The 25,127-nt window shown below is 36.2% G+C and overlaps 1 protein-coding gene across 4 annotated transcripts in view; it reads left to right on the top strand.

Moving 5' to 3' along the window:
* The window catches only part of LOC149800684 (high affinity cAMP-specific and IBMX-insensitive 3',5'-cyclic phosphodiesterase 8B-like), a 339,962-nt gene that overhangs the window by 279,642 nt on the left and 35,193 nt on the right, over window positions 1-25,127 (top strand). For all 4 annotated transcript variants that reach the window (XM_089954717.1, XM_089954716.1, XM_089954719.1 and 1 more), the window contains 4 exons: window positions 2,245-2,392; window positions 14,303-14,501; window positions 17,241-17,371; window positions 24,765-24,851. In XM_089954717.1, the coding sequence (XP_089810843.1) occupies window positions 2,245-2,392; window positions 14,303-14,501; window positions 17,241-17,371; window positions 24,765-24,851 (565 nt within the window). The remainder of the gene's footprint in view (window positions 1-2,244; window positions 2,393-14,302; window positions 14,502-17,240; window positions 17,372-24,764; window positions 24,852-25,127) is intronic.

The raw sequence follows: 25,127 nt of genomic DNA, 5'->3' as shown, positions 1-25,127 counted from the left end.
GACTCCTGGATGGATGATCATATCAACATGGGGTTTTACTGAAAGGCTCATCCTGAATGGATGATCATATCAACATGGGGTTTTGACTAAAAGACTCCTCCTGAATGGATGGTCATATCAACATGGGATTTTACTAAAAGACTCCCCCTGAATGGATGATCATATCAACATGGGGTTTTGACTAAAAGACTCCTCCTGAATGGATGATCATATCAACATGGGATTTTACTAAAAGACTCCTCCTGAATGGATGATCATATCAACATGGGATTTTACTAAAAGACTCCCCCTGAATGGATGATCATATCAACATGGGGTTTTGACTAAAAGACTCCTCCTGAATGGATGATCATATCAACATGGGGTTTTACTAAAAGACTCATCCTGAATGGATGATCATATCAACTTGGGGTTTTGACTAAAAGACTCATCCTGAATGGATGGTCATATCAACATGGGGTTTTGACTAAAAGACACCTCCTGAATGGATGATCATATCAACATGGGGTTTTACTAAAAGACTCCTCCTGAATGGATGATCATATCAACATGGGATTTTACTAAAAGACGACTCCTGGATGGATGATCATATCAACATGGGGTTTTACTGAAAGGCTCATCCTGAATGGATGATCATATCAACTTGGGGTTTTGACTAAAAGACTCATCCTGAATGGATGATCATATCAACTTGGGGTTTTGACTTAAAGCCTTCTAATGATGTCCACAGTTTCCAAAATGAAAATGGCTTCAAACCGACATACAGTATGTGTATGAGAGCAGATAATTTGAAAATCTTGTTATTGCTGAAGACTATCAGAGATGGTTTCAATATCTGACAGTTGAAAGGAATAAATGGTCTTATCTTGAAATCCTGGAAATTCTTTTTGCCCAGTACCTTCAAGGAAATATTTTTTTCTATTAATAATATTACGAGAACAATGTAATGTCATTGGCAGATTAGGGGTCTGCTTTTTCCAGTTGAGTGAGGTTATTTGTGGCTTATGAAAATGTAGTATTCATCTTTCTTGGACTTGAGAACTCAATTAGCATTCAAGCAGTTTTGTACAATTCAGCTGAATATCCATTTTGGGTGCAATACTTTCACAATTTGCGAAACCACATATAAACTTTGATCTGTCCCTTGTATATGAAATTTGCTTCAACTTTCTATTCAAATAAAGTTACCATTAACTCTTATGCATATGTTGAAAATCTCAATACACAGCAGCTAATGAATACCATCTTTACTTGCTTATAAGTCGTATCAAACTGCAAACAGCAAGGATCCTGATCTGCTGTTACATAATGCATCCACATATCAGGGTCCATGTTTTTTTTCTCCACTGATTACTTCTCAGATCCAGATCTGCCAGTGCATTATGTTTTGGCAAATCTGGGTCTGTGCAGTTTGCAGTTGGACTCCTCTTATTAATGAGTATATATATGGTAATTTTTACATCTGTCTGTCTGTTTTAATACAGTAATAATAATAATAATAATGACCTTATTTAAAGAGGATAACACAATTAGCTAGAAACTAATCTACCTTGAGGCCCTCATACAAAGGAATTTATTTATTTTAGTGATCCCTTACTGTAAAATGCCTCAGTACAGAAGTCAGTTGTGTAACTATAACTTGGTATTGAAGCCACCTCAGTATAAAGCATGTTACTTATAATACAGTACTATTTTATGGCTTCCATAACAGTGTTATAATGAGGGAAAAGAAAATTGTATTTGTATAATAATATCAGAAAGCAGACTGACAATAATAATAATAAGAATAATAATAAGAAGGAGAATTTTATTCTCCACTGAGGCCTTGAAGGAAGCATCGAATATAAGACCGCAAAGTGTATATGATATTTCATTACAAGAGTAAATTTGAGAGCATGTATTTTGTTATTTAAAATGACAACTGCCTTTCAAGATAATGGTTATACAATTTTGTTTTAATAATATTTAGATTTGTTTCTGCTCTAATTGGGAGTTCATTTCAAAAGATAACGCCAGAATAAGCAGATGGTTTGTAAAAAGTGTTTGTTTCTGGAAATGTTTTTTCTGCAATGGTCACTTGTAAAAGATCTTAATTTTAATTCATGAATTTGTGAATCCGGATTCCACGCTAATCCATATAAAAGTTTTCAGGTTAATGGGATTTACTGTCAGTTTTCTAAAATACATGAGGTTCATTGATTATTTGTTTCATTAGTATTTGATATTACTATGTTTCATTTCCAGCTCATCATCCTAGCTCCCCTCACATTCCATCTAGTCTCAGTGCTGACACCTTCATGACTACAATCCCAGAAAACATCCAGAATGCCCTGCTGAAAGAGCCTGCATGGGACATTGACATATTTCAGCTGGAGAAAGTAACATCTAAAAGGTATGCCAAAAATAGTGAATATTACATTAGTGTTTGTAAGATTTCATATTTATATGAACAAGTTTTATTCCCATTGGCAGATGCAGTTTGCATGATAATGTTAAATTCCCTTGAATCACCCATGTATAAGTAAGCGTGTGTGTTTATATGTGTGAGTGTGTGTGTGTGTCCAAATGCCTGTTAAGTTTTATGTAACTTAGAGGCAGTATCTTTGCTTGCTGGCTTGTTGGCAGTAAATAATTTTTTTAACCAGTTTAGTGGCATAAAATACTGTTGTTGGGTGAAATTCTATGGTATAGCTTCCTGAAGAATAACCTTTTTTGGAAAGAGATAGTTTGTGAGAAAACTAGTGAAGAATGGTAGGCTGACAGTAAAACATAAGCAAGTGCAAGTCCTGAATTGAAATCAGTACATTTCATAACTAATTATATCTGTTTTCTCTAGTCAGTATGTTAATTTTTATGAATTATATATGGCTGGAGTCATTGGAGACTATTTTCTTGGAGAATACAGTACCATTTATACTCACTAACAAGATGAGTCCAACTGCAAACTGCACAGACCCAAATTTGCCATTGCAGAATGTACTGTCAGATCTGGTCTGTGCAGTATGTTCGAAGTAATCAGTAAAACAAACAACATAGACCCTGATCTGCATGTGCATTATGTGGCAGCAGATCAGGATCTTTGTTGTTTGCAGTTTGACTCGACTTATAAATGAGTATATATGGTATCTGCAGTCAAATAAATAAAAGTGGCTTAAAGAACAATATACAGATACCTAAGGAAAATCATTAAACCTTTTAAAAGTTAGATACATTGTACTCTCTATATAACACTGTTATATAATTTACTTGCATTATAACAGAGAGCTGTATACTGAGGTGGGCTTAATGGAGGCTGTGTAGTACATTAAAGTACAGAATAAAGTCTTAATTAAAATCACATGATAATTGAAATCAAATGAGAACCAATGATAGAATAAAATAGGACCAATTAGTGAGATTCATGCCCATATTATAAGGGGTGGGGAAGGCAGCATTACACTGAGGGGCTGTGTTGTTAGGATCCCGTGTATTTAGTCAATATGAGGTGAATATATTCGCATTGTGTCAGTCATCCAAGGTTCGATCTCCTCTTGTGACATGGTTATGTAGTCCTATATTCAATGTCTACATTTATTTTAGGGTACCATATGCTCTTGCTTTTTAACCTGTTTGTTTATAAGTTGACACCCCACCCACTTCGAAACTATACATGGCAACATTTTACTGTCACTCATTTAATAGTTGGGGTGAAAATTTGCTGTCTGAAAGTTCTGCTTACTATTCAGCATTACGAAATGATGCAAAAACAAAGGAAATGATGCCAAAAAAAGTCTGAGACTTAAAAAATGTGTATGTAGTCTAAGACTTACAAAATGTATATGTAATCTAAGACTTACAAAATATGTATGTAATCTGAGACTTACATGATGTGTATGTAATCTGAGACTTACAAAATGTGTATGTAATCTAAGACTTACAAAATGGGTATGTAATCTAAGACTTACAAAATGTGAATGTAATCTGAGACTTACATGATGTGTCTGTAATCTGAGACTTACAAAATGTGTGTGTAATCTAAGACTTACAAAATGGGTATGTAATCTAAGACTTACAAAATGTGTGTGTAATCTAAGACTTACAAAATGTGAATGTAATCTGAGACTTACATGATGTGTCTGTAATCTGAGACTTACAAAATGTGTGTGTAATCTAAGACTTACAAAATGGGTATGTAATCTAAGACTTACAAAATGTGTGTGTAATCTAAGACTTACAAAATGTGTATGTAATCTGAGACTTACAAAATGTGAATGTAATCTAAGACTTACAAAATGTGTATGTAATCTAAGACTTACAAAATGTGAATGTAATCTAAGACTTACAAAATGTGAATGTAATCTAAGACTTACAAAATATGTATGTAATCTGAGACTTACATGATGTGTATGTAATCTGAGACTTACAAAATGTGTATGTAATCTGAGACTTCCAAAATGGGTATGTAATCTAAGACTTACAAAATGTGTATGTAATCTAAGACTTGCAAAATGTGTATGTAATCTAAGACTTGCAAAATGTGTATCTAATCTGAGACTTACAAAATGTGTGTGTAATCTAAGACTTACAAAATGGTTATGTAATCTAAGACTTACAAAATGTGAATGTAATCTAAGACTTGCAAAATGTGTGTGTAATCTAAGACTTACAAAATGCGTCTGTAATCTGAGGCCTACAGAATGTGTATGTAATCTAAGACTTACAAAATGTGTATGTAATCTAAGACTTACAAAATGTGTATGTAATCGGAGACTTACAAAATGTGTCTGTAATCTGAGACTTACAAAATGTGTGTGTAATCTAAGACTTACAAAATGTGTATGTAATATGAGACTTACAGAATATGTATGTAATCTGAGACTTACAGAATGTGTATGTAATCTGAGCTTACAAAATGTGTTTGTAATCTAAGACTTACAAAATGTGTATATAATCCAAGACTTGCAAAATGTGTATGTAATCTGAGACTTATAAAATGTGTATGTAATCTGAGACTTATAAAATGTGTATGTAATCTGAGACTTGCAAAATGTGTGTGTAATCTGAGACTTACAAAATGTGTATATAATATAAGACTTGCAAAATGTGTATGTAATCTGACACTTGCAAAATGTGTGTGTAATCTGAGACTTACAAAATGTGTATGTAATCTGAGACTTACAAAATGTGTGTGTAATCTAAGACTTGCAAAATGTGTATATAATCTAAGACTTACAAAATGAGTATATAATTTAAGACTTGCAAAATGTGTATGTAATATAAGACTTACAAAATGTGTATGTAATCTAAGACTTACAAAATGTGTTTGTAATCTGAGACTTACAAAATGTGTATGTAATCTAAGACTTACAAAATTTGTTTGTAATCTGAGACCTACAGAATGTATATGTAATCTGAGACTTACAAAATGGTTATGTAATATAAGACTTGCAAAATGTGTATGTAATCTAAGACTTACAAAATGTGAATGTAATCTGAGACTTACATGATGTGTCTGTAATCTGAGACTTACAAAATGTGTGTGTAATCTAAGACTTACAAAATGGGTATGTAATCTAAGACTTACAAAATGTGTGTGTAATCTAAGACTTACAAAATGTGTATGTAATCTGAGACTTACAAAATGTGTATATAATCTAAGACTTACAAAATGTGTATATAATCTGAGACTTATAAAATGTGTATGTAATCTAAGACTTACAAAATGGGTATGTAATCTGAGACTTACAAAATGGGTATGTAATCTAAGACTTACAAAATGTGTATATAATCTGAGACTTACAAAATGTGTATATAATCTGAGACTTACAAAATGTGTATATAATCTGAGACTTACAAAATGTGTATATAATCTGAAACTTACAAAATGTGTATATAATCTGAGACTTACAAAATGTGTATATAATCTGAGACTTACAAAATGTGTATATAATCTGAGACTTACAAAATGTGTATATAATCTGAGACTTACAAAATGTGTATATAATCTGAGACTTACAAAATGTGTATATAATCTGAGACTTACAAAATGTGTATATAATCTGAGACTTACAAAATGTGTATATAATCTGAGACTTACAAAATGTGTATATAATCTGAGACTTACAAAATGTGTATGTAATCTGAGACTTATAAAATGTGTATATAATCTGAGACTTACAAAATGTGTATGTAATCTGACACTTGCAAAATGTGTATGTAATCTGACACTTGCAAAATGTGTGTGTAATATGAGACTTACAAAATGTGTATGTAATCTGAGACTTACAAAATGTGTGTGTAATCTAAGACTTGCAAAATGTGTATATAATCTAAGACTTACAAAATGAGTATATAATCTAAGACTTGCAAAATGTGTATATAATCTGAGACTTACAAAATGTGTATGTAATTTGAGACTTACATGATGTGTATGTAATCTGAGATTTATAAAATGTAATCTGAGACTTATAAAATGGGTATGTAATCTGAGACTTATAAAATGGGTATGTAATCTGAGACTTATAAAATGTGAATTGAATAATATAAGACTTACAAAATCTGAATAGATATTCCATTACTTTTTTGAATAACAGTATGAAACAGTCACTTATGTCTTTGGTACAAAGCCTATGAAATCCCCCTCCTGTCCAGGGCTGTAGGAGATTCATTATCCCTCAAGGTATCACAAACTGATAGGTTCTGTGGCACCACAGGTAAATAGATCGATAGTTGTCATTTGCACAATGAAATACTGCAGTTGTTATGTAAGAGTTCAGACGTTGATTAGAATATTGGTAATGTAGTTCCTGTTTCCGCTATAGGTTACCAAACACACACAAATGTTGGTGATGTAGACTCACATCTGTTAGTGCAAAGTGTGCTACTGCTGGTCTAAGTAACTCACTTAAAATAATCAATTAAAAAAGAGAACAGATCCTTACCTGCACATAGGACATTCATCTTAGCTTGAGTTAAGTATAGCATGGAAATAAGGAATTAAAATGATGATTTCTTCATTGCTTATACAGAGGGATATGGCTTATTGACTGACAGTAACACAGAGGAGGGAAGCTAAAAATAGCATTATCATGTGGTGTGCATTAATTACTTTTCTAGAGGGATATCAGCAATTGATGGACAGTCACACAGTGGACTGGAGTTGCTAACAATATCACTAAGAAGTAGTGTTTGCTTAGAGATGTATAAGCATTCGAATAAAGGAAGTAAAATGAAAGCTATCTGATGGTTGACAGATCTGTTTGATGATTGACAGAGCTGGGGAAGACTTTAAACACTTCGATCTTGCTGATACATTTAACTTGGTTTGGTTTTGGCATCAGAAAAAACGTACAGTGAGAGCATTTCCTGTGCTACCTTTGTCAGATCTGTGTAGTTTACCTTAATGTGTCACTCACAGTGGCCAAATCAAAGAGATGATGAAAAGTCAAAGCAAACTGGATATTGTCCGTTACATGAGAAATTAAAACAAGCACTTTTGACTTGATCTTGATATGCAAACAAGCGTAAGTCAGTAACTAAGATAAAAAAGTTATAGCGAGCTATGTTATTGGATCTCATGCACAACGTTAAATAAAAGAAATAACACTTAGAATCATTGGTAACTATGCAGATATTATCTAAAAATGATAAATACATATAGACATTGAAATGTAAATAAAACTTGATTTATGCCAGTATTCTTATTATAGCTTAGCAAAGCAGAATGTACCAAGATGAAGCCACACCATTTTTAGATGAAGAAGATAAGCTATAATTTCAGCTCTGCGTGATTGAATATGTGGAGCTTATAAGGCAACCCCTTACATGATTTCTATTTTTTTTTTGTTGGCAAAGATATTGAATTGAAAAGTAAATATGTATGGTAGATGAGTTTTCCCAAATATTGTACAGCAATATCTCAGACAAATATTGTACAGCAATATCTCAGACAAATATTGTACAGCAATATCTCAGACAATTATTGTACAGCAATATCTCAGACAAATATTGTACAGCAATATCTCAGCAATATCTCAGACAGATATTGTACAGCAATATATAAGACAAATATTGTACAGCAATATCCAAGAGCATCATGAATAAGGTAGTTTTTAATTTTTGTTTTTCACATGTTATAGAAATTTTAAAGAGTTGTTTATTTATTTATTTACATGATTTTATTGCTACATTCAATGGCACAGGAGGTTCTTTTTACCAAATATACATATCCTTACTAGAAGCAATCAAGGAATTATATCTGAAAAGTGCATTTAAATGTTGACACATTAATTATTTGTAGTGGTGATGGCTTGGTGGAGATGGGCAGGTTTTACATGAATTTTTTTTAATATATTAGTGCATATAAATGCATTACTTTTGGTTGCCTAATATTTATAGACCTAAAAAATGTCAAGACAAAATTGGCAAGATTGGCATACATCACACAGCAGTTACCAAATCTTGTTCAATTACTATGTTGGTAAACTTATCTAAACTACTATAATGATTGTTTTTATGCTATGTATTTTGCATGTAAATAATTTCTGAGTTCTTCATTATCCTTGGCTTCTGTCCATCTATGGGAGACGATGGTGTAGCTCCAGAGTAAGTTTTTGTTTTCCTTTCTAGCTCTCTTTTCAGCTTGCTTTATGTTTCTATCTTTCTCAGCTTTTTGAATACCCTGTCTGACAGCTAGGTGTCAGGTGGAATGGTCGTTAGCACAGCTCTCCCAGTCGTTGACATTAATGTTGGTCATCTTCATGTCCTTCTTGCAAACGTCTTTGTAGCGCAGACATGGTCGTCCAGTCAGTCATGCACCTTCTGCTAACTCCCCATATAACAGGTCCTTGGAAATGTGGCCTGGATCCATTTTCTTGACATGGCCAAGCCAGCGAATGCACCTCTCGCTGAGAATGGAGAACATGCTGTTCATGTTGGCGCATTCTAGAACCTCTGTGTTGGGTACTTTGTCCTGCCACTAGATGTGCAGAATGCGCTGCAGACATCTCAGGTGGAAGCTGTTGAGTTTCCTCTCGTGTCTTGCATAGGTGGTCCATGTTTCGCTGCTGTAGAAAAGTGAGCTGAGCATGCAGGCTTGGTAGACACACAGTTTGGTCTTCTCAGTGAGGTTGGGATTGTTCCAGACCCTCTGGTTAAGTCTGGCAATCACTCCTGCTGCCTTGGCAATCCTGCTATTCACCTCAGAATCATTGGAGAGTGAGCTGGAAATGTTGGACCCGAGGTATGTGAAGTTCTCAACAACTTCCAAATTGTACCCTTCGATGGTGACGGAGGGAGGGGACTCTGAATCCTGCCCCATGACGTTCATTTTCTTCAAACTGATGGTCAGTCCAAATTTCTTACAGGTGTGGGAAAGGCGGCATACCAGCTGCTGCAGTCCATCTTCCATGTGTGATGTCAAGGCTGCATCGTTGGCAAAGAGCAGTTCACAGATGAGTACCTCTGTGACTTTAGTTTTAGCACAGAGATGGAGATGTTGAACAGCTTGGTGTCAGCCCTGTTATGGATGTACACTCCCTTGCCACAGTCCTTGAAGGTGTAATGGAGAAGACGATGGCGAAAAACGTCAGCACAAGGACACAGCCTTGCTTGACTCCGCTGAAGACTGGGAAGGCCTCCGATGTTGCGCCATTGAAGCACACTGTGCTGTGCATGTTCTCATGGAACAATGGTACGACAGCAAGCAGTCATTGGGGGCAGCCGATCTTCTGCAGGAGTCTGAAGAATCCACTCTGACTGACCAGGTCATATGCCTTCGTCAGGTCTATGAAGGCAATGTAGAGGGGCATCTGCTGCTTGCGACACTTCTTCTGCAGCTGGCGTAGTGAGTAGATCAGGTCTACAGTTGACCTCCCTGCTCGAAAGCCACACTGGGACTCTGGGTAGACCAGAGAGGCTAGGATCTGCAAGCACACCAAGGCGACACTGGTGAAAGCTGAGGATGGAGATGTCGCTACAGTCTCATTTGTTCTTGTACAAAGTGACAATGTTGGCATCACGCATGTCCTGTGGGATGTGTCTCTGTTCCCAGCAGAGGCAGAGGAGTATGTGTAGGAGCTGGAGCAGTGCTGGTTTCCCACTCTTGAGTACTTCAGGCAGAATGCTGTCGCTTCCAGGAACCTTCCCACAGACAAGGCAATCGATGGCTTTTCTGAACTCTTCCAGGGTGGGCAGTGTGTCTAGTTCCTCCATGACAGGCAGGTGTGGGATGGTGTCCAGGGCGGTGGCAGTGACAATGTTTTGGGTTGCATACATCTCAAGATATTGCTCAACCCATCACTGCAGTTGTTTTCCCTGGTCTGTGATGACTTCGCCCGTCTTGGACTTGAGGGGGGCGGCCTTGGAGATGGGGGTGGGGGCTGTCGCCTTCTTGATACACTCATACATTCCTCTTGCATCCCAGGTGTTGGCAGCAGTCTTTATACTGGTGCAAAGGTTCAGCCAGTAGGTGTTGGCACAGCAGTGGGCAGTTTTCTGGGCATTGTTCCTAATAGTCCTGTAGTGTTCTGGGGCTAGGTGCAGCCTTGTATGCCATGAGGGCTTTCCTCTTTGCCTCAATCATGGGTTCCATCATCTCCTCCCAGTTGGCCTCTTACCAGTCAGTATTTTTGGGCTCCCTCTTCCCATAAGCAGTGATGGCTGTATTGTACACAGAGTCACGGAGATGGGACCACAAGGAGTCAGTGGTGTCATCAGGTGTCACCTTGGTGAGAGCCTCCTGCAGTTTGCTGATGAACTGCTGTGTTTTCTCTGGGTTGCTTGCACAGCAGGTGTTGATGCATGGGCGACTCTTCTTCTTGGTGTGGTGTAGCTTCTGGGGTATTTTTCACACCTTCCTGGTGACGAGAGAATGGTCCTTTTCACAGTTGGCACTGTGGTAGCTGTGGGTGAGGAGGACATTGGCCAGTTCCGCATGCCTAGTGATGACGAGGTCTAGATCGTGCCAGTGGTATGAAAATGGGTATCTCCATGATACCTGGTGGATCTCCTTGCATTTGAAGAAAGTGTTGGTCACACATAGGCTGTGGGAGCAGCACATCTCCAGCAGTCGCTGACCATTCTCGTTGATCTTGCCCCTTCCGTATAACCCTAGACAGGTGGACCAGGCCTCATCGTCAGCTCCCACTCTAGCATTGAAGTCTTTTGGTAAGAAGAGGCCTTCATTGTTGGGGATACTGGATATTGCCTGATCCAGAGCCTCACAGAACTTGTCTTTCTCCTCATGGGTGGAGCAGAGGGTTGGGGCATACACGCTGAAGATGTTGAATGGGCCTAAGGATGTTGACAGCCGGAGGGCAAGGATTCTCTCAGTACCTGCTGACGGAGGTTCAATGAAGGTGACTAGCATGTTCTTTATGGCAAAGCCTACACCCTGCTGCCTAGGTTCATCCGAGGGCTTCCCTTGCCAAAAGAAGGTGTAATTGGCTTTACTGATGGTGCCTGTCAGCCAGTGGGGTCTCCTGGAGGCTGACAATATCAATGTTCAGTTGGGAGAGTTGTCTTTCAATGATGGCAGTCTTCCATGCATTATTGATCTGTTGTAGGTCAGCAGTCAATCCAGGACACATGGTCCTGATGTTCTAGCTTGGAAAACAAAGAGCTAGAGTCTTCTTATTTCTTCTTTGAGTCTTTCCTGGTGTGGACTTTGTGGCCCACATGTCGAGATGCTTCTCTAAGCTCCACACACCCAGTGAAGCAGGCATACCATGGTGGGCAGCACCTTATTGACTGGGGGCTGCCCAGATTGAGGCAGGCAGTAGCTGTCCAATGAGACATGGTGATTTCTCCCACCGTCAGAAGTAACCCCTGGAGCCAAGCTCTACACCAGTCGAGCTTTGACTTAGAACCAATAAACTGCTACTTCCCGTGTTGTGCTGATGCTGTACGACAATGCTGGAGTGTCCTCTCCAGTGGAGCCACAAAGCCTGGGCAGGGTGGAGAATCAGCTGATGCCCATGCAGCAGATCCCCCCTCTCCACACAGCTGGTGGACCCAAGGGAATGCCGAATGCCGATACAGCTTGGTATCAGTAACGTCGCAGGAGTTGCGGGAATGTCATTGAAGTCAATGTCAGACCACCTTAGGGACGCCCTCTCCAGATTTTCTGTCGGGTTTACTCCCTTAGCCTTTCCCATGAGTGGGTATAGCCGCAAGACAGCATAGGTTTGGAATCAGAGTTTTCCTTTTCCTAGATGAGCTGTCATTCAAGGTTTACTAGTACCCGAAGCAACTGGTTTTAATGCACCAGTGGCCCACCTTCACCCCTTCTCCTGTTAGTGGAAAACATGGTCTGCCAAACTTCAAAGCTAAGCCACTCAGGAAGGCCAGGAGCAGGATTTTAGTTGACAGAGGCGATCAGAGACGCAAGCCGTATGGGGCATTTCTGGAGGAGTAGGGCGCTTGTCTCCCACTCCCACCCCAGCAATGTCAACCTTGGACCGTTGATTTCTCCACTATAATTGTATTTATGCTATGTATTTTACATGTACATAATTTCTGATTTCTCCAACATGAAATAAAATAAAGGAAAACAAACACTTCATTAAAGAATGACCATGATATAGGTTCAACTTTTGGATATAGGTCAACTAGATCATCATCGATCCATTTTTGTTTTGTGTTTTGGTGTAGCACAAAATGAATTTTGTGCACATTATTCATTCCATGTTTGATTTTGGCAGGCTGGTTGTTTTGATGGCTTCTTTTTATTACAATTGGTGGATTTATCTTTTGTTTTATGACAGCAATCCATGCTAGTTAATTTTTTAAACCCTGAAACTGGCTCGTATAAAGAGGGAATTTTGTCTGAAGGCAGTGCTGTTACTCCTCTTGTACTACAAAATTCATCTTTTTATCGCCATTTTCTACATTGTATTAGGTCTATCTTACTTCTTTGTACAGGGGCCCCGAGTGGCCGAGTGGTCTAAAGCGCTCTTCGTTACGGATCACTGCCATCTCACCTCTGTCTGCGGCGGTTTGAGTCTAAGATTCAGCCAATGTGGGCATGTGAGAAAGCTTGCCAGTAGCTTCTCGTGGGTCGGTGGTTCTTTCCGGGGTTTTCCGGGTTCTTCCTCCACCATTAATACTGGCCGCCATGTATAGCCTATCGTGCTGAAAAATGGCGTTAAACCCCACAACAACAACAACAACTTCTTTGTACTGCAACATTCATCCTTTCATCGCCATTTTCTACATTGTATTAGCTCTATCAGTACAGCTCAGTAAACATGTACTTTATTAAGGTACTTGCATCAAAGCATACTAATACTACATTATTGTTTCTCTTATTTTCAAAGCATTATATCTGAGACTTTTTTTTCTCTTAGTTTACAAACATTATTGAAGTTTAGTGCAGTGGTACCTGTGATTCAAAACCAAGTGATGTTCTTCACTCAGCAAAAGTTAAAACCTTCAGTATACATGGGGTGACACCATGGTATAAATAAGATCACTTTATACAAAGGGTGACACCATGGTATAAACAAGCTCACTTTATACATGTGGTGACACCATGGTATAAACAAGATCACTTTATGCATGGGGTGACACCATGGTATAAACACAATCACTTTATACAAAGGGTGACACCATGGTATAAACAAGATCACTTTATACATGGGGTGGCACCATGGTATAAACAAGATCACTTGTGAACAATGAACCAAACACTATTTTTGCTGCTTTAATTCTGGTACTACATTTTAATGAGTGAGATATTTTAATTTTTAAAGTGGAAAATGTAATTACTGGCGATGTTTGATGATTTAAACTAGAGCAAACTAAGGAGAAATTGCTAATGCTCAATGCTTGTCATCATCCAGTGAAATTCATATTTGAAATAGGCAGATGTGACAAGAAAATGGGAAAAATTAAATATATTTTTCAATATTTCAACCAATGATATTAATTTATAACATTTCCATCTAATAAATAATAATGATTATCTCTTAAAAACAACAAATTCTGTGTACTTTTATTAAAACAATGTTATGATTGATAAAATATACTGAGAGATCATAGAAAAAATGTGTAAGGTGTAAGGTGACTTATAATAAATATAAAAATTGCTATAATTTCATGTCCCAACATTTATAGGTCATACAAATTATTTTTAAAATAAGAGTGTCCCAAGGCTTACCATCATTGCAGTATGCAGCCTATGAATTTATTTGGCACTGTGTCTAAGAAGGTCATGGATATCTAATCAAGAAAAGCAAAGAAAATTATGCTGTGTATCAGGACATTCCCCTGCAGTTTATTTGGCATTTAAAATTTTACTCGTAACAAAAACATTTTATTTCAGAACTCTGGTGTACTTGGGTATGAAAACCTTAATGCGTTTTGGTGTGTGCCAATACCTGAATATCAGCGAGACTTGCCTGTTGAATTGGTTACAGATGATTGAGTCACACTACCATTCCTCCAACACGTACCACAACTCCACTCACGCTGCTGATGTCCTACACTGTACTGCTTACTTCCTTGACAAACAGAAAATCAAGGTCAGATGATTTCTCTTATCTTACTTAAACTTAGTTTATTGTAAATTTACTACTTTTCACTGAATATAAAATTTTATGGTTTTCAGGGGTTGGTACAAATCATGAATTTACCCAGCAATGGGTCTTTCTGCAAACATATTGGAACTCTTTCCCAAGTCCATGAATTGTAATATTTTTGTTTAGCACATTCATTAGCACTACAGGTCATAGACTGGCCTTTTGTTCCTTGTCTTACATCTGTCCATGTTTTATTACAAGTTTATCAAGGTCCATCAGATGCTTCACACGCATGCATCCTAAGGTCTAATTTGTCCTAAATGAAATAGGTACTGCCCAGGCATCCAATATGGCCACCATAGTTGCCATATTTAAATAATTCTTGTTGCTGCTCCTTTTGAATAGAAGATCATATCAGCATGGGCTTTCAATAAAAGACTTTGATCTGACATTTAATATGACCAGCACCACAGCCATCTTGAAAATCTTGTCATTTCCACTTCTCCTGAATGGAAAGAGATATTGACATGGGGTATGGGTCATGTTGACATTGGGGTTGGCACCAGAAGAATTTCTATAATAATAGCTCTCCTAAAGTGGTACTCAACAGTTTGTAGCTTTCATAGGATTAGATTTTTAAAGAAAAAAAATTTCCCAGGATTGCCTCACTGGTCATACTGGCTGTTTAAAAAGGACCTTAGGCATTGTTAAAAGAACTTTTAATTCCCTATATTTAGGTATATAATTCATGGGTATAATTTGTGCTATAGAGTGTACAGTCTGATCTTACTTCAGATGTGCATCAACCAAAAACTGCTAGCTCTGTTTGGCCATTCTAACTTCCTGGGCTTCAAAGGTAAATTGTAACATAACAAGCTGATAACATTTTTTATTTTTGATATATTTTGTAATTCATTGCACTTTCAGATGCTGGTTTGCCTTCTCTAGCCAAATTTATTTTCTCTATTTTATTAATTGCTAAAGATAGTGTCTGATTTTTTTGAGTACATTGGAGAAGCCATTTTGGTTAACTGTGTGCTTCAATCATGTGCAATTTCCACAAGTACAAGATATAACAAAATTTTTAGCTACATTACATGAAAGTAACATAGAGGTATGCCAATATTCTATCCATTTTGTATGTTGCAAATGTGAACAATTTCACGTTACACATGTCACTCTCTCAGAAATGCATAATCACCGTAGAATGTCCCTTAAATGAAAATGTTGCCATTTTGAAAATCCTATCGCTACTGTTCTTGAATGGAGGATCATATCCAATCTGACATTAAATTGTGGATATCTTTAAATTCTTTTCTTGCTACTCCTTTTGAACGGTAAGTCTTATCAACATGTGGTATTATAGCTAGTTTTGAATGTGCTTATTTGACAGCCAATGTAACCACCATAATGTCCAACTTTGATAATCTTTCTTTTGCTTTTCTTAGGTGTAAATGTCATGTTGAGATAGGGATTTGATTGACTATGATATCTAGCTGGTCATAAATGAAATTAGTGCTGTTCTAAAGTCTGATATGGCTGACATGTTATACATCTTGAAATCTTGTTACCATTCCTCCTAAATTGAAAGTCATATCAAAACAGGGTTTTAGCAGAAGACTTTTATGGTGTCTAGTTGGTCCTGAATGAAAATAATGCCAATGTGACTTCCTATATGGCCACCATGGTACCATTTTGAAAATCTTGTTATCACTATTCCAGAATTGATGGCATATCATCACATGATTTGTACCAATAGACTTCATATAATATTTAGTTGGTTTTACAATATCTAGTTGATCATAAATATGGATGATATTAATCCTATATCAAATATGGCTGCCACAATGGCCATCTTGTTGCTGCTAGTCTCCCTGTATGGATGGTCATATTGGCAGGATTTTTCACCAAAAGACTTCTAATGATGTCTAATTTGTCTTAATTGGTACTTGTTATATATTCACAATGGCCACCACAGTTGCTAATATTTTGGAAATCTTGCCCAAAAATATTTGAGATGGTTTCAACACTCAGCAGTTACAAAAACAGAAAGAAATGGTCTTGTCTTGAATTTCAACAAATTCTTTTCAGACATTAGAGTGTTGGTTCCTTCAAGGGACTATTTTTTTAGGGTTTGAGTTTAGATTTGTTTTGGAACATCTGAAAGTATTTTTCAGACATTAGAGGGGTAGATAGGCAAATCTGAAAACAGATTCTGTAAATTGCAATTTTAAAATGCATATAATTTAGTGGATTTAATGAGGACACTAAAATGGTGGAAGGCATTGTTCTTCAGGAAAAAAGCACCGCATTATGATGATGAAATTTGTAACAATGTTGTGTCACAAATATAATGATTGCATGGAATATTTTCCAAAATTTGATTGATGCCCTCATGAAATTAAATAAATATAATAAATTCTTGAGAACTTAAAATTTGGTTAGTTACCCACCATTACTTATTGATGGTTCACAACAACTGAAAACTCTAACTAAACATTTCAGCTTGCTGGATTTTTGAGTTTCTGAAGTTATACAATAATTACAATATTTTTTAATTAATTTATTTTTGAAAGTTTCATTTTAAGTCATTACTGTTTATTTTCACAGCAGTTGATGACTTTGGTTGCACTAGAAAGTAAGATGTATATATTTGAAACTAATTATTTATTGAATTTTTCAGATCAGAACAAATATCTCAGTTAAGAAAAAAGTTTCAAAAAATTTCTTTATGTAATGTAGGCTGTATTTGATGAAGTTGATGCGATTGCCAGTTTAATAGCAGCAGTAATTCATGATGTAGACCACCCAGGGAGAACCAATGCCTTTCTCATCAACTCAAACACCGACCTTGCTCTGCTCTACAATGACCTGTAAGTCCTTCACAGACAGAGGGAGAGAGAATTTATGCAGATATAATAGAAATTGTTATTATTGTATACATCTAATAGTTTAGGTTTTAGGAGCTGTTCTTTAGCAATAATAAGGCTTTTTTATGGAAGGTAATTCAGTGTGTGTATATGAAATATAATACTTTAATTATTCTCCACCCAACTTGGTATGTACTGTATTTACCACATATGTTGGGACACAAGAAAATAATTATTATGGTGATTTTTTTAAACCTACATCATGTGTCCCAAGACTTAGGATATTAAATAAATTGTGTTCAGTTTGCACCCCACCGCAACCGGCCACACCACATGTTACAATAAAATAGATAAATAAAATGCTTATTTGATAATAATATGAAAGAAACTAACCTTGTATTGTTATCATTTATTCACTTTTTTAGTTGACATTAGCATTTTATTAAAAGAAAAATATATCCACAAACTCCGTATAAGTAATGCATGCATCCATAGTGCTATCACTTTCGTCAGACAACACAACACATTGGTCATTATCGTGAATATTGAGAAATGAATCATGTTTGGTTGTCCTCAAAGGTTTGAATGTCATGAGAATGAAAACTGGATCCTGCAAAATCACATACGAATGACAGAGAGAGAATTATCAACCCCATTGCTTGAAAGCACCTGCCATTCATGCGTGGCACAGTGTAAGGTATAAAATAACCAAGAGTGTATTATATCCAGGGTAACAATATGACAATATCTAGCAAACAAAAATCATTATTAGAAATACATTCACTGTAAGTACAAATGACAATCTTTTTGATTCCATGGGTTACAAAAAGTATTATTAAAGCAAGTTAATGCTGTGTATACTATTTACACTGAAGAACTCGCAACCCATTTGTGTCAAATTGTGATTACCGATGGCATATAAATGAAAGCCCAGGTGTTGAATAAACACACCTTGTAACAGCCATAAATTCATTGTTTGAACTTACAGGTAGGATATCAAATACACAGGTTAATTAATTACAAAACAAGCTGACCCTGGAAGCAGACTTTGGATTCCTTTGAGTGTGGAGATTTGTTTTTAACTATAAATATGTATACAAAGTTAGTTGACATGGGGAAACTAGCTTTAATTTCTTTCTAATGGTTTTCACTGGGATTTTGAAAATAAATAGAAACAATGAAACACTTTGAAATTATAACTTCTCACACATGAACACAAAAAGTGATTCCGCACAGTCATTGTTATCACGTACATAGTGTATATAAAGGGGAATAAAAATAAAACAAAAGAAATCACATTATAGATATCTACTATTATGATAAGTTTGTAGTGCAATGCTCAAGTAGTGAAGAGGCCTTGCCTCATGCATGGAAAGAAATGCATTGCCTAAAGCTTCACCCAAGAGGCCCGTAGGTCGATCAAAACAGCGTGCTAGAGAGGAGAAGTGTGATGTAAAAGAAAATGAGCCAGCTGCAAAAAGACACAAAATTGGAGACCCCAGCCAGGAGAGAGATGATGCCTATGAAAATGATGATGTTATGCAAGCACATTACAAGCGTTTTACATTAAAGCAAAAAGAGGAAGTTGTAAATTTCTCAAAATTGCATGGAATTCGAGTAACAGCAAGACATTTTAAAATCCCCATATCAACCATTGCAAATTGGTCAAAAATAAATTTTTCTCATCAGCTTATTGAATGGGGAGATTTAGCAAGGGGTGGGAGACCAGTTATCATATGGCAATTGATTAGATGGAAAAATTGCAAAGTGGGGACAATATCATAAGAGACACTGAATGTGATGGCAGCGACAGTGAAGAGGATTAATTTGATGGATTTGAGCCTGAGGGGGTTGAGTGGGCAATTAAGAATGTGGACAAATTGAAGGATTTAAATTAAATGTATTAGCGGCATTCAAGTTTGTTCAGCAGTACTTGGATTATGTCAAATATCAATGCTGTTTAAATAAAAGATGCTTAGTTTCGAAATTAGTAATGTTTATCAATCACTTTGTACCGTCACTATCTACCAGTATCTCTCTCTTTCTTTCTCTCTCTCTCTCTGAATATATGTTTACGTAATTACAGTGAATAGTTTATACTGTGCTCATCAATAGTTATTTTGCCAAAATAAATCGTGTAATGAGCATGAACGGCAAATAAACCTCGACATTTAATTTTTAAACAAATTTTGTTGAAGCATAAATTAGAACAGAAAATATACACAAACAATTCATTCTTACCTGAACTCTTGTTCTTAGCAAATTTGCATCTAGAAAGAAAGGTGTAAACAAACAACACACACAGCATTTTTTTTTTTTAAAGTTTTCTTTAATAAAATTTATGTTTGAGTGTTTCCAACATGTAATTTTCGAATGATTTAAAAAAGGTGTCCCAGAACATACAGTGCACAAAAAGTTACTTTTAGAATAAATTTATGTTGTTCCAACATATACGGTAAATATGGTATATTATGCAGTGGCTTCGTTGTGCCTTTTGCCATTCACAATTGTTCCATTTGTCTTTCCACCCATTATGGACAAGTATTGTCAAGAAAAATCATACTACATTGATGCAATACTGATTTATTGTATTGTAGTACTTTTCCATTGTATTGTAGTACTTGTCACCCTAGACAGGACCTAAAGGGATTTGACGATGAGTGTGGAATTAAAGTTTTGTATGTGGCTTTCCAGGACAGTGCTAAAAAAATAAATCTGATAGCCCAATAATTAAAAATTGGACCCGTCCTTTATTCAAAGACAGGTGCCTGTTGGGCTTGTAGAAAAAAAAAAATTTGCCAGAGTAAACTTTGATCATACTGATGAAATGCAGAAATGTATTTTCAAGATGTTGACATACCTGCCATAACATGGTGCAATCTGATTAAAATCAGATCACCACTGTCTTACGTGAAGTGAGGACTGGATTTAATCAGATTGAAATATAGCATGTCATGCTACAAAGATGATTTTGTGCTCCCAAACCTCCTGACACATCATGTTTCGAGAAAATACAGTTTTTTGAAAATAGATAAAATACCACCACTTTCCGTATATACCTGTTACACATAGCATGTATAAATGGCAAATAGTTGTGATTGGGGCTGATGTAAAATATCCTATGGGCAGTTTTAATAACTGCAGTTAAAAGGCAAGGAAGTCAGGTATAAACCAACATTTCACATATTACTGAATTGGCTGACACCAGTTTGTGTGATGTGTTTGAACACTGCCATGGGTGAACCCATTGTGTAAATTTGCATAGGAATGATCAAGATGTGGAACAATTAAATAAAGGTAAATCAAAGAGATATTCGATTTGTGTGGAGAACAAAACCTATTACCTATCATATGTATTATATATTTTTGACAAGTTGGTGAACAGCGGCAACGTTTTTTTGAAGTCAGATTTTACTGCATATTTAAATTGTGAAAATTGTGTTCAAATGTGATTTATTTTTTAAGATGATTTAGGAGTTGATTAACTATCAGCAAAGCCCAATAAAATAAGAGTCAGAACTCCTCGTAGGTGGAGTTTTACTTTGTGAAGCATGCCAACAAAAATATGAAAAACATTAACGGGGGTGGGGGCAAATAATTCTTTGCACATACAGCAAACATATTGACATACATCTACTTGATTCTGGCTAGGATTTGCTCAGAGAATCCAGCAAAGACAGTCAAACCCCCTCTTTAACACTATTGAATTTATATTTGAATTGTAGCAATTGCAATGTGTAACAAATAATACTGAAAAAAGGGAAATATTGGGCATATGGAAATTGGAGTCTGGGCATGTGGAATTTCACTCATGGCTGGTGATTTTGTTTAAGTCACCGGATCTGGGCTGGGTCTAAATAAAACTTTCTTTGAGCACTGCTGGATAATGATGGCCTATGTGTCCTGTCAAGTCAATTGCTCCACTGCAATATTTTATTTCCCTGGAGCACAGAGTGCACTACCACAGTGTTCTATTTCACTAGAGCATAGAATGCACCGCCACAGTGATTTATTTCACTAAAGCATGTAATGTACCACCAGTTTGTTTTATTTCACTTGAGTATAGAATGCACCACCACAGGGTTTTATTTCACTAAAGTGTGTAATGTACCACCAGTTTGTTTTATTTCACTTGAGCATAGAATGTGTCACCAGTGTTTTATTTAACAGATATCTGTTTTGATTTCCTTTCCACTTTCTGACTGTGGCCATCTGACGAAAGTCTTTAAAGTTGACACCAACAAGATCTATTCTCATCTGTTTGTCATGACTGTCAACACTCTGTCTGAACCACAGCTCTCTTTTAATCAAAGTATATGTGAAATTTCAATTAAATGAATCACATTCAGGTACAGTAGAATTTCGATTATCCATCAGGGTGCGGGACCGAGACAATGATGAATATGAGAATAGACGGATAATAGAATATGTACATTAAAAGTATTATACAATAGACCAGGTCATCGAAAAATCATGATATCTACACATGTACATCTACCTGTTTTTAATATTGGTGTACAATGCCTGATGGTTAGCAGAGACTGACAGTTAATCGGGTGCTGGATAATCAAAGTTCTACTGTCCTCTCCTTTCATTGAAATTAGTTCTGTCTGTAATTCAGCTGCAAACATTCCTAGATAGTTGCTCTACACAATGTACTTGAGAATCCCAGACTCGTTACTGCATTGGTTCTGTTGACTGCATCATTATTCTCTCTTGGTTGACTGTAAGTAGCAATGTGTCCATGTAATCATTACCAAATTGTGGTGTGTCACTAACATTTTCAAGAATAGTGTTGGGTGCAAACACAGTGAATGCATAAACATCTCATGGTCCAGGATTCAATCATCTACTTTTGCATGAATAATCGATGCACACTGTACTACATTTGCATGAATAATCGATGCACACTGTACTACATTTGCATGAATAATCGATGCACACTGTACTACATTTGCATGAATAATCGATGCACACTGTACTGCATTTGCATGAATAATTGATGCACACTGTACTACATTTGCATGAATAATTGATGCACACTGTACATTTGAATGAATAATCAATACATACTGTACTACATTTGCATGAATAATCGATGCACACTGTACTACATTTGCATGAATAATTGATGCACACTGTACTACATTTGCATGAATAATCAATACATACTGTACTACATTTGCATGAATAATCGATGCACACTGTACTACATTTGCATGAATAATCGATGCACACTGTACTACATTTGCATGAATAATCGATGCACACTGTACTACATTTGCATGAATAATCGATGCACACTGTACTACATTTGCATGAATAATCGATGCACACTGTACCACTGTACTAACTGATACACACTGTACCACTGTATTAATCGATACACACTGCATTACATTTGCTGGTCAGTCGTTGTCACATAATGATCCCTTAAGTTTTATCCATTTGAAGTGACCACTGTCACACATGACTCTGAAATTCATTGCAAAGGGGCCTAAAATTGGGTATATATCTGAGGTGCATAGCTTTCAGTTATGTCCAGAATCCATCAGCATGGTGCTTCATGGTAATGTATGGCAAATCTCTCATCTGAAAACAGCGGCTAAGGGTTACAGTTTTCATTGTTATTATCCTTGAATGCTGTGACTTGGTAAGAAATGCTTTCTCAGTCAATAAAACTAAGATGGATACTTCTTATTGACAGTTTAAAATAAAACATTTCGAATAAAGGACTAAGTTGCCTTTCACTACCCCATTTAACTGTGAGCAGTGTTGCCTTCAGGAAGTTGAGCTATAACAAGCTCAGTTGATGACACCTGATTATCTTACAGAGAAACTCTGTGTGTGTGTGTGTGTGTGTGTTTGTTTGTGTGTACATACACATGCATGCACACACATAGGGAGTGAGTGAGTGAGTGAGGGATGCATGCATGTGTTTATATATGTGTGTATGTATGTGTGTGTGTGTGTGTTGACACATTTGTTCATAAAATGATGCACATAAATACATACTTACTCATAACTTTATTGTTTCCCATCTACATGTCACCAGAAGCTAATAAATCAGTAAAATATTTACTAAATTAAACAAGTACACCAACATAATGCCTCTCCCTTTGCTCTATCCACAGTAAAATATTGACTAAATTAAACATGTACACTGACAAAATGCCTATCGCTTTGCTCTATACACATTAAAGCATTGACTAAATGAAACAAGTACACTGACATAATGCTTATTGCTTTGCTCTATGCTCAGTAAAGTATTGACTAAATGAAACAAGTACACCGACATAATGCCTATTGCTTTGCTCTATACACAGTAAAGAATTGACTAAATGAAACGAGTACACCGACATAATGCATATTGCTTTGCTCTATACACAGTAAAGTATTGACTAAATTAAACAAGTACATATACATAATGCCTAAAACATTTATTTTTGAAAGCATTGAGAGAATTAGATTCTTTCACATCAAAAGGCAAGGTATTCAAGACGCCCTGAAAGTTTAATCCTTTTTAAACTTCTCTATAGTAAGAGATTTCCAGCAAGAGCAAAACACTTTGCTTGCATAATTTATGACTTGCCCACTGTGTATGAATATGATGTTTGATACAGGTACTTAAACAGAACATAGATCTTGGCTGCATAATGTTGCAGTTCAGACCTATACATATACATATACATAATGCCTAAAACATTTATTTTTGAAAGCATTGAGAGAATTAGATTCTTTCACATCAAAAGGCAAGGTATTCAAGACGCCCTGAAAGTTTAATCCTTTTTAAACTTCTCTATAGTAAGAGATTTCCAGCAAGAGCAAAACACATTGCTTGCATAATTTATGACTTGCCCACTGTGTATGAATATGATGTTTGATACAGGTACTTAAACAGAACATAGATCTTGGCTGCATAATGTTGCAGTTCAGACCTGGCCGAGTCATACCAAAGACTTATAAAAATGGTATCAGCAGCTGCCTTATTGGAGCTCAGCATTAAGAGGTTATTGATATGATTGGTGGGCCTGGTGTCAGGATAATGTGACTGCATGGGACATTATGCTACATATCTGTGACATGATGCCCCAGTGCTAGACATCACTATAATCTGCCTCAGTGCAGACGTCATAGTGATATGACTAAAATTGTTAAAGATACATAAATAAACACACACACACACACATGCAGAATATAGTTCTTTGCTGCATAATTTATGACTTGCCCACTGTATATTAATAGGATGTTTGATACAGTACTTACGCAGAAGATATTTTAACTTGCAGGCAGATAATGAAGACAGTTCAGCTTGTTACTTTTAAAAAATAGCATGATCAATGCAAAAACACAAGACAGTTTTTGGAAAGGTTTTGAACTTGCATTTTACTTTCAGGGCTGTGCTTGAAAGTCACCATGCAGCACTGGCATTTCAGCTGACACGGAGAGATGACAAGGTCAACATTTTTAAGAATTTAGAAAGGTAAAGACTGGAGGTTGTAGTGCTATTTTTTAATATCTTTAGCTAGCGTCAAGTCGGTCTTTCATTAAGTGATTTTGAAATTATTATGGGACTTAGTAGCCATGTGAATTGAAAGTATAATTGGTGAAATATTAAATTATAAAAAATGGCCTCACATATTGCCGCCTTGTAACATGTTATTTTTTCTTTTGGCAGCCTCATATATTGGTTGCTTTGTCTTGTATTGAAAGAATGCTTTAAATAGTATTTATTTGCCTTTAATCTGGGAAGTTTTGG

Source organism: Sinohyriopsis cumingii, chromosome 4 (genome assembly GCF_028554795.1).
Source record: "Sinohyriopsis cumingii isolate HCF-2022 chromosome 4, ASM2855479v2, whole genome shotgun sequence".
NCBI classification, from domain to species: domain Eukaryota; kingdom Metazoa; phylum Mollusca; class Bivalvia; order Unionida; family Unionidae; genus Sinohyriopsis; species Sinohyriopsis cumingii.
This window is presented reverse-complemented; position numbering and strand designations above follow the sequence as displayed.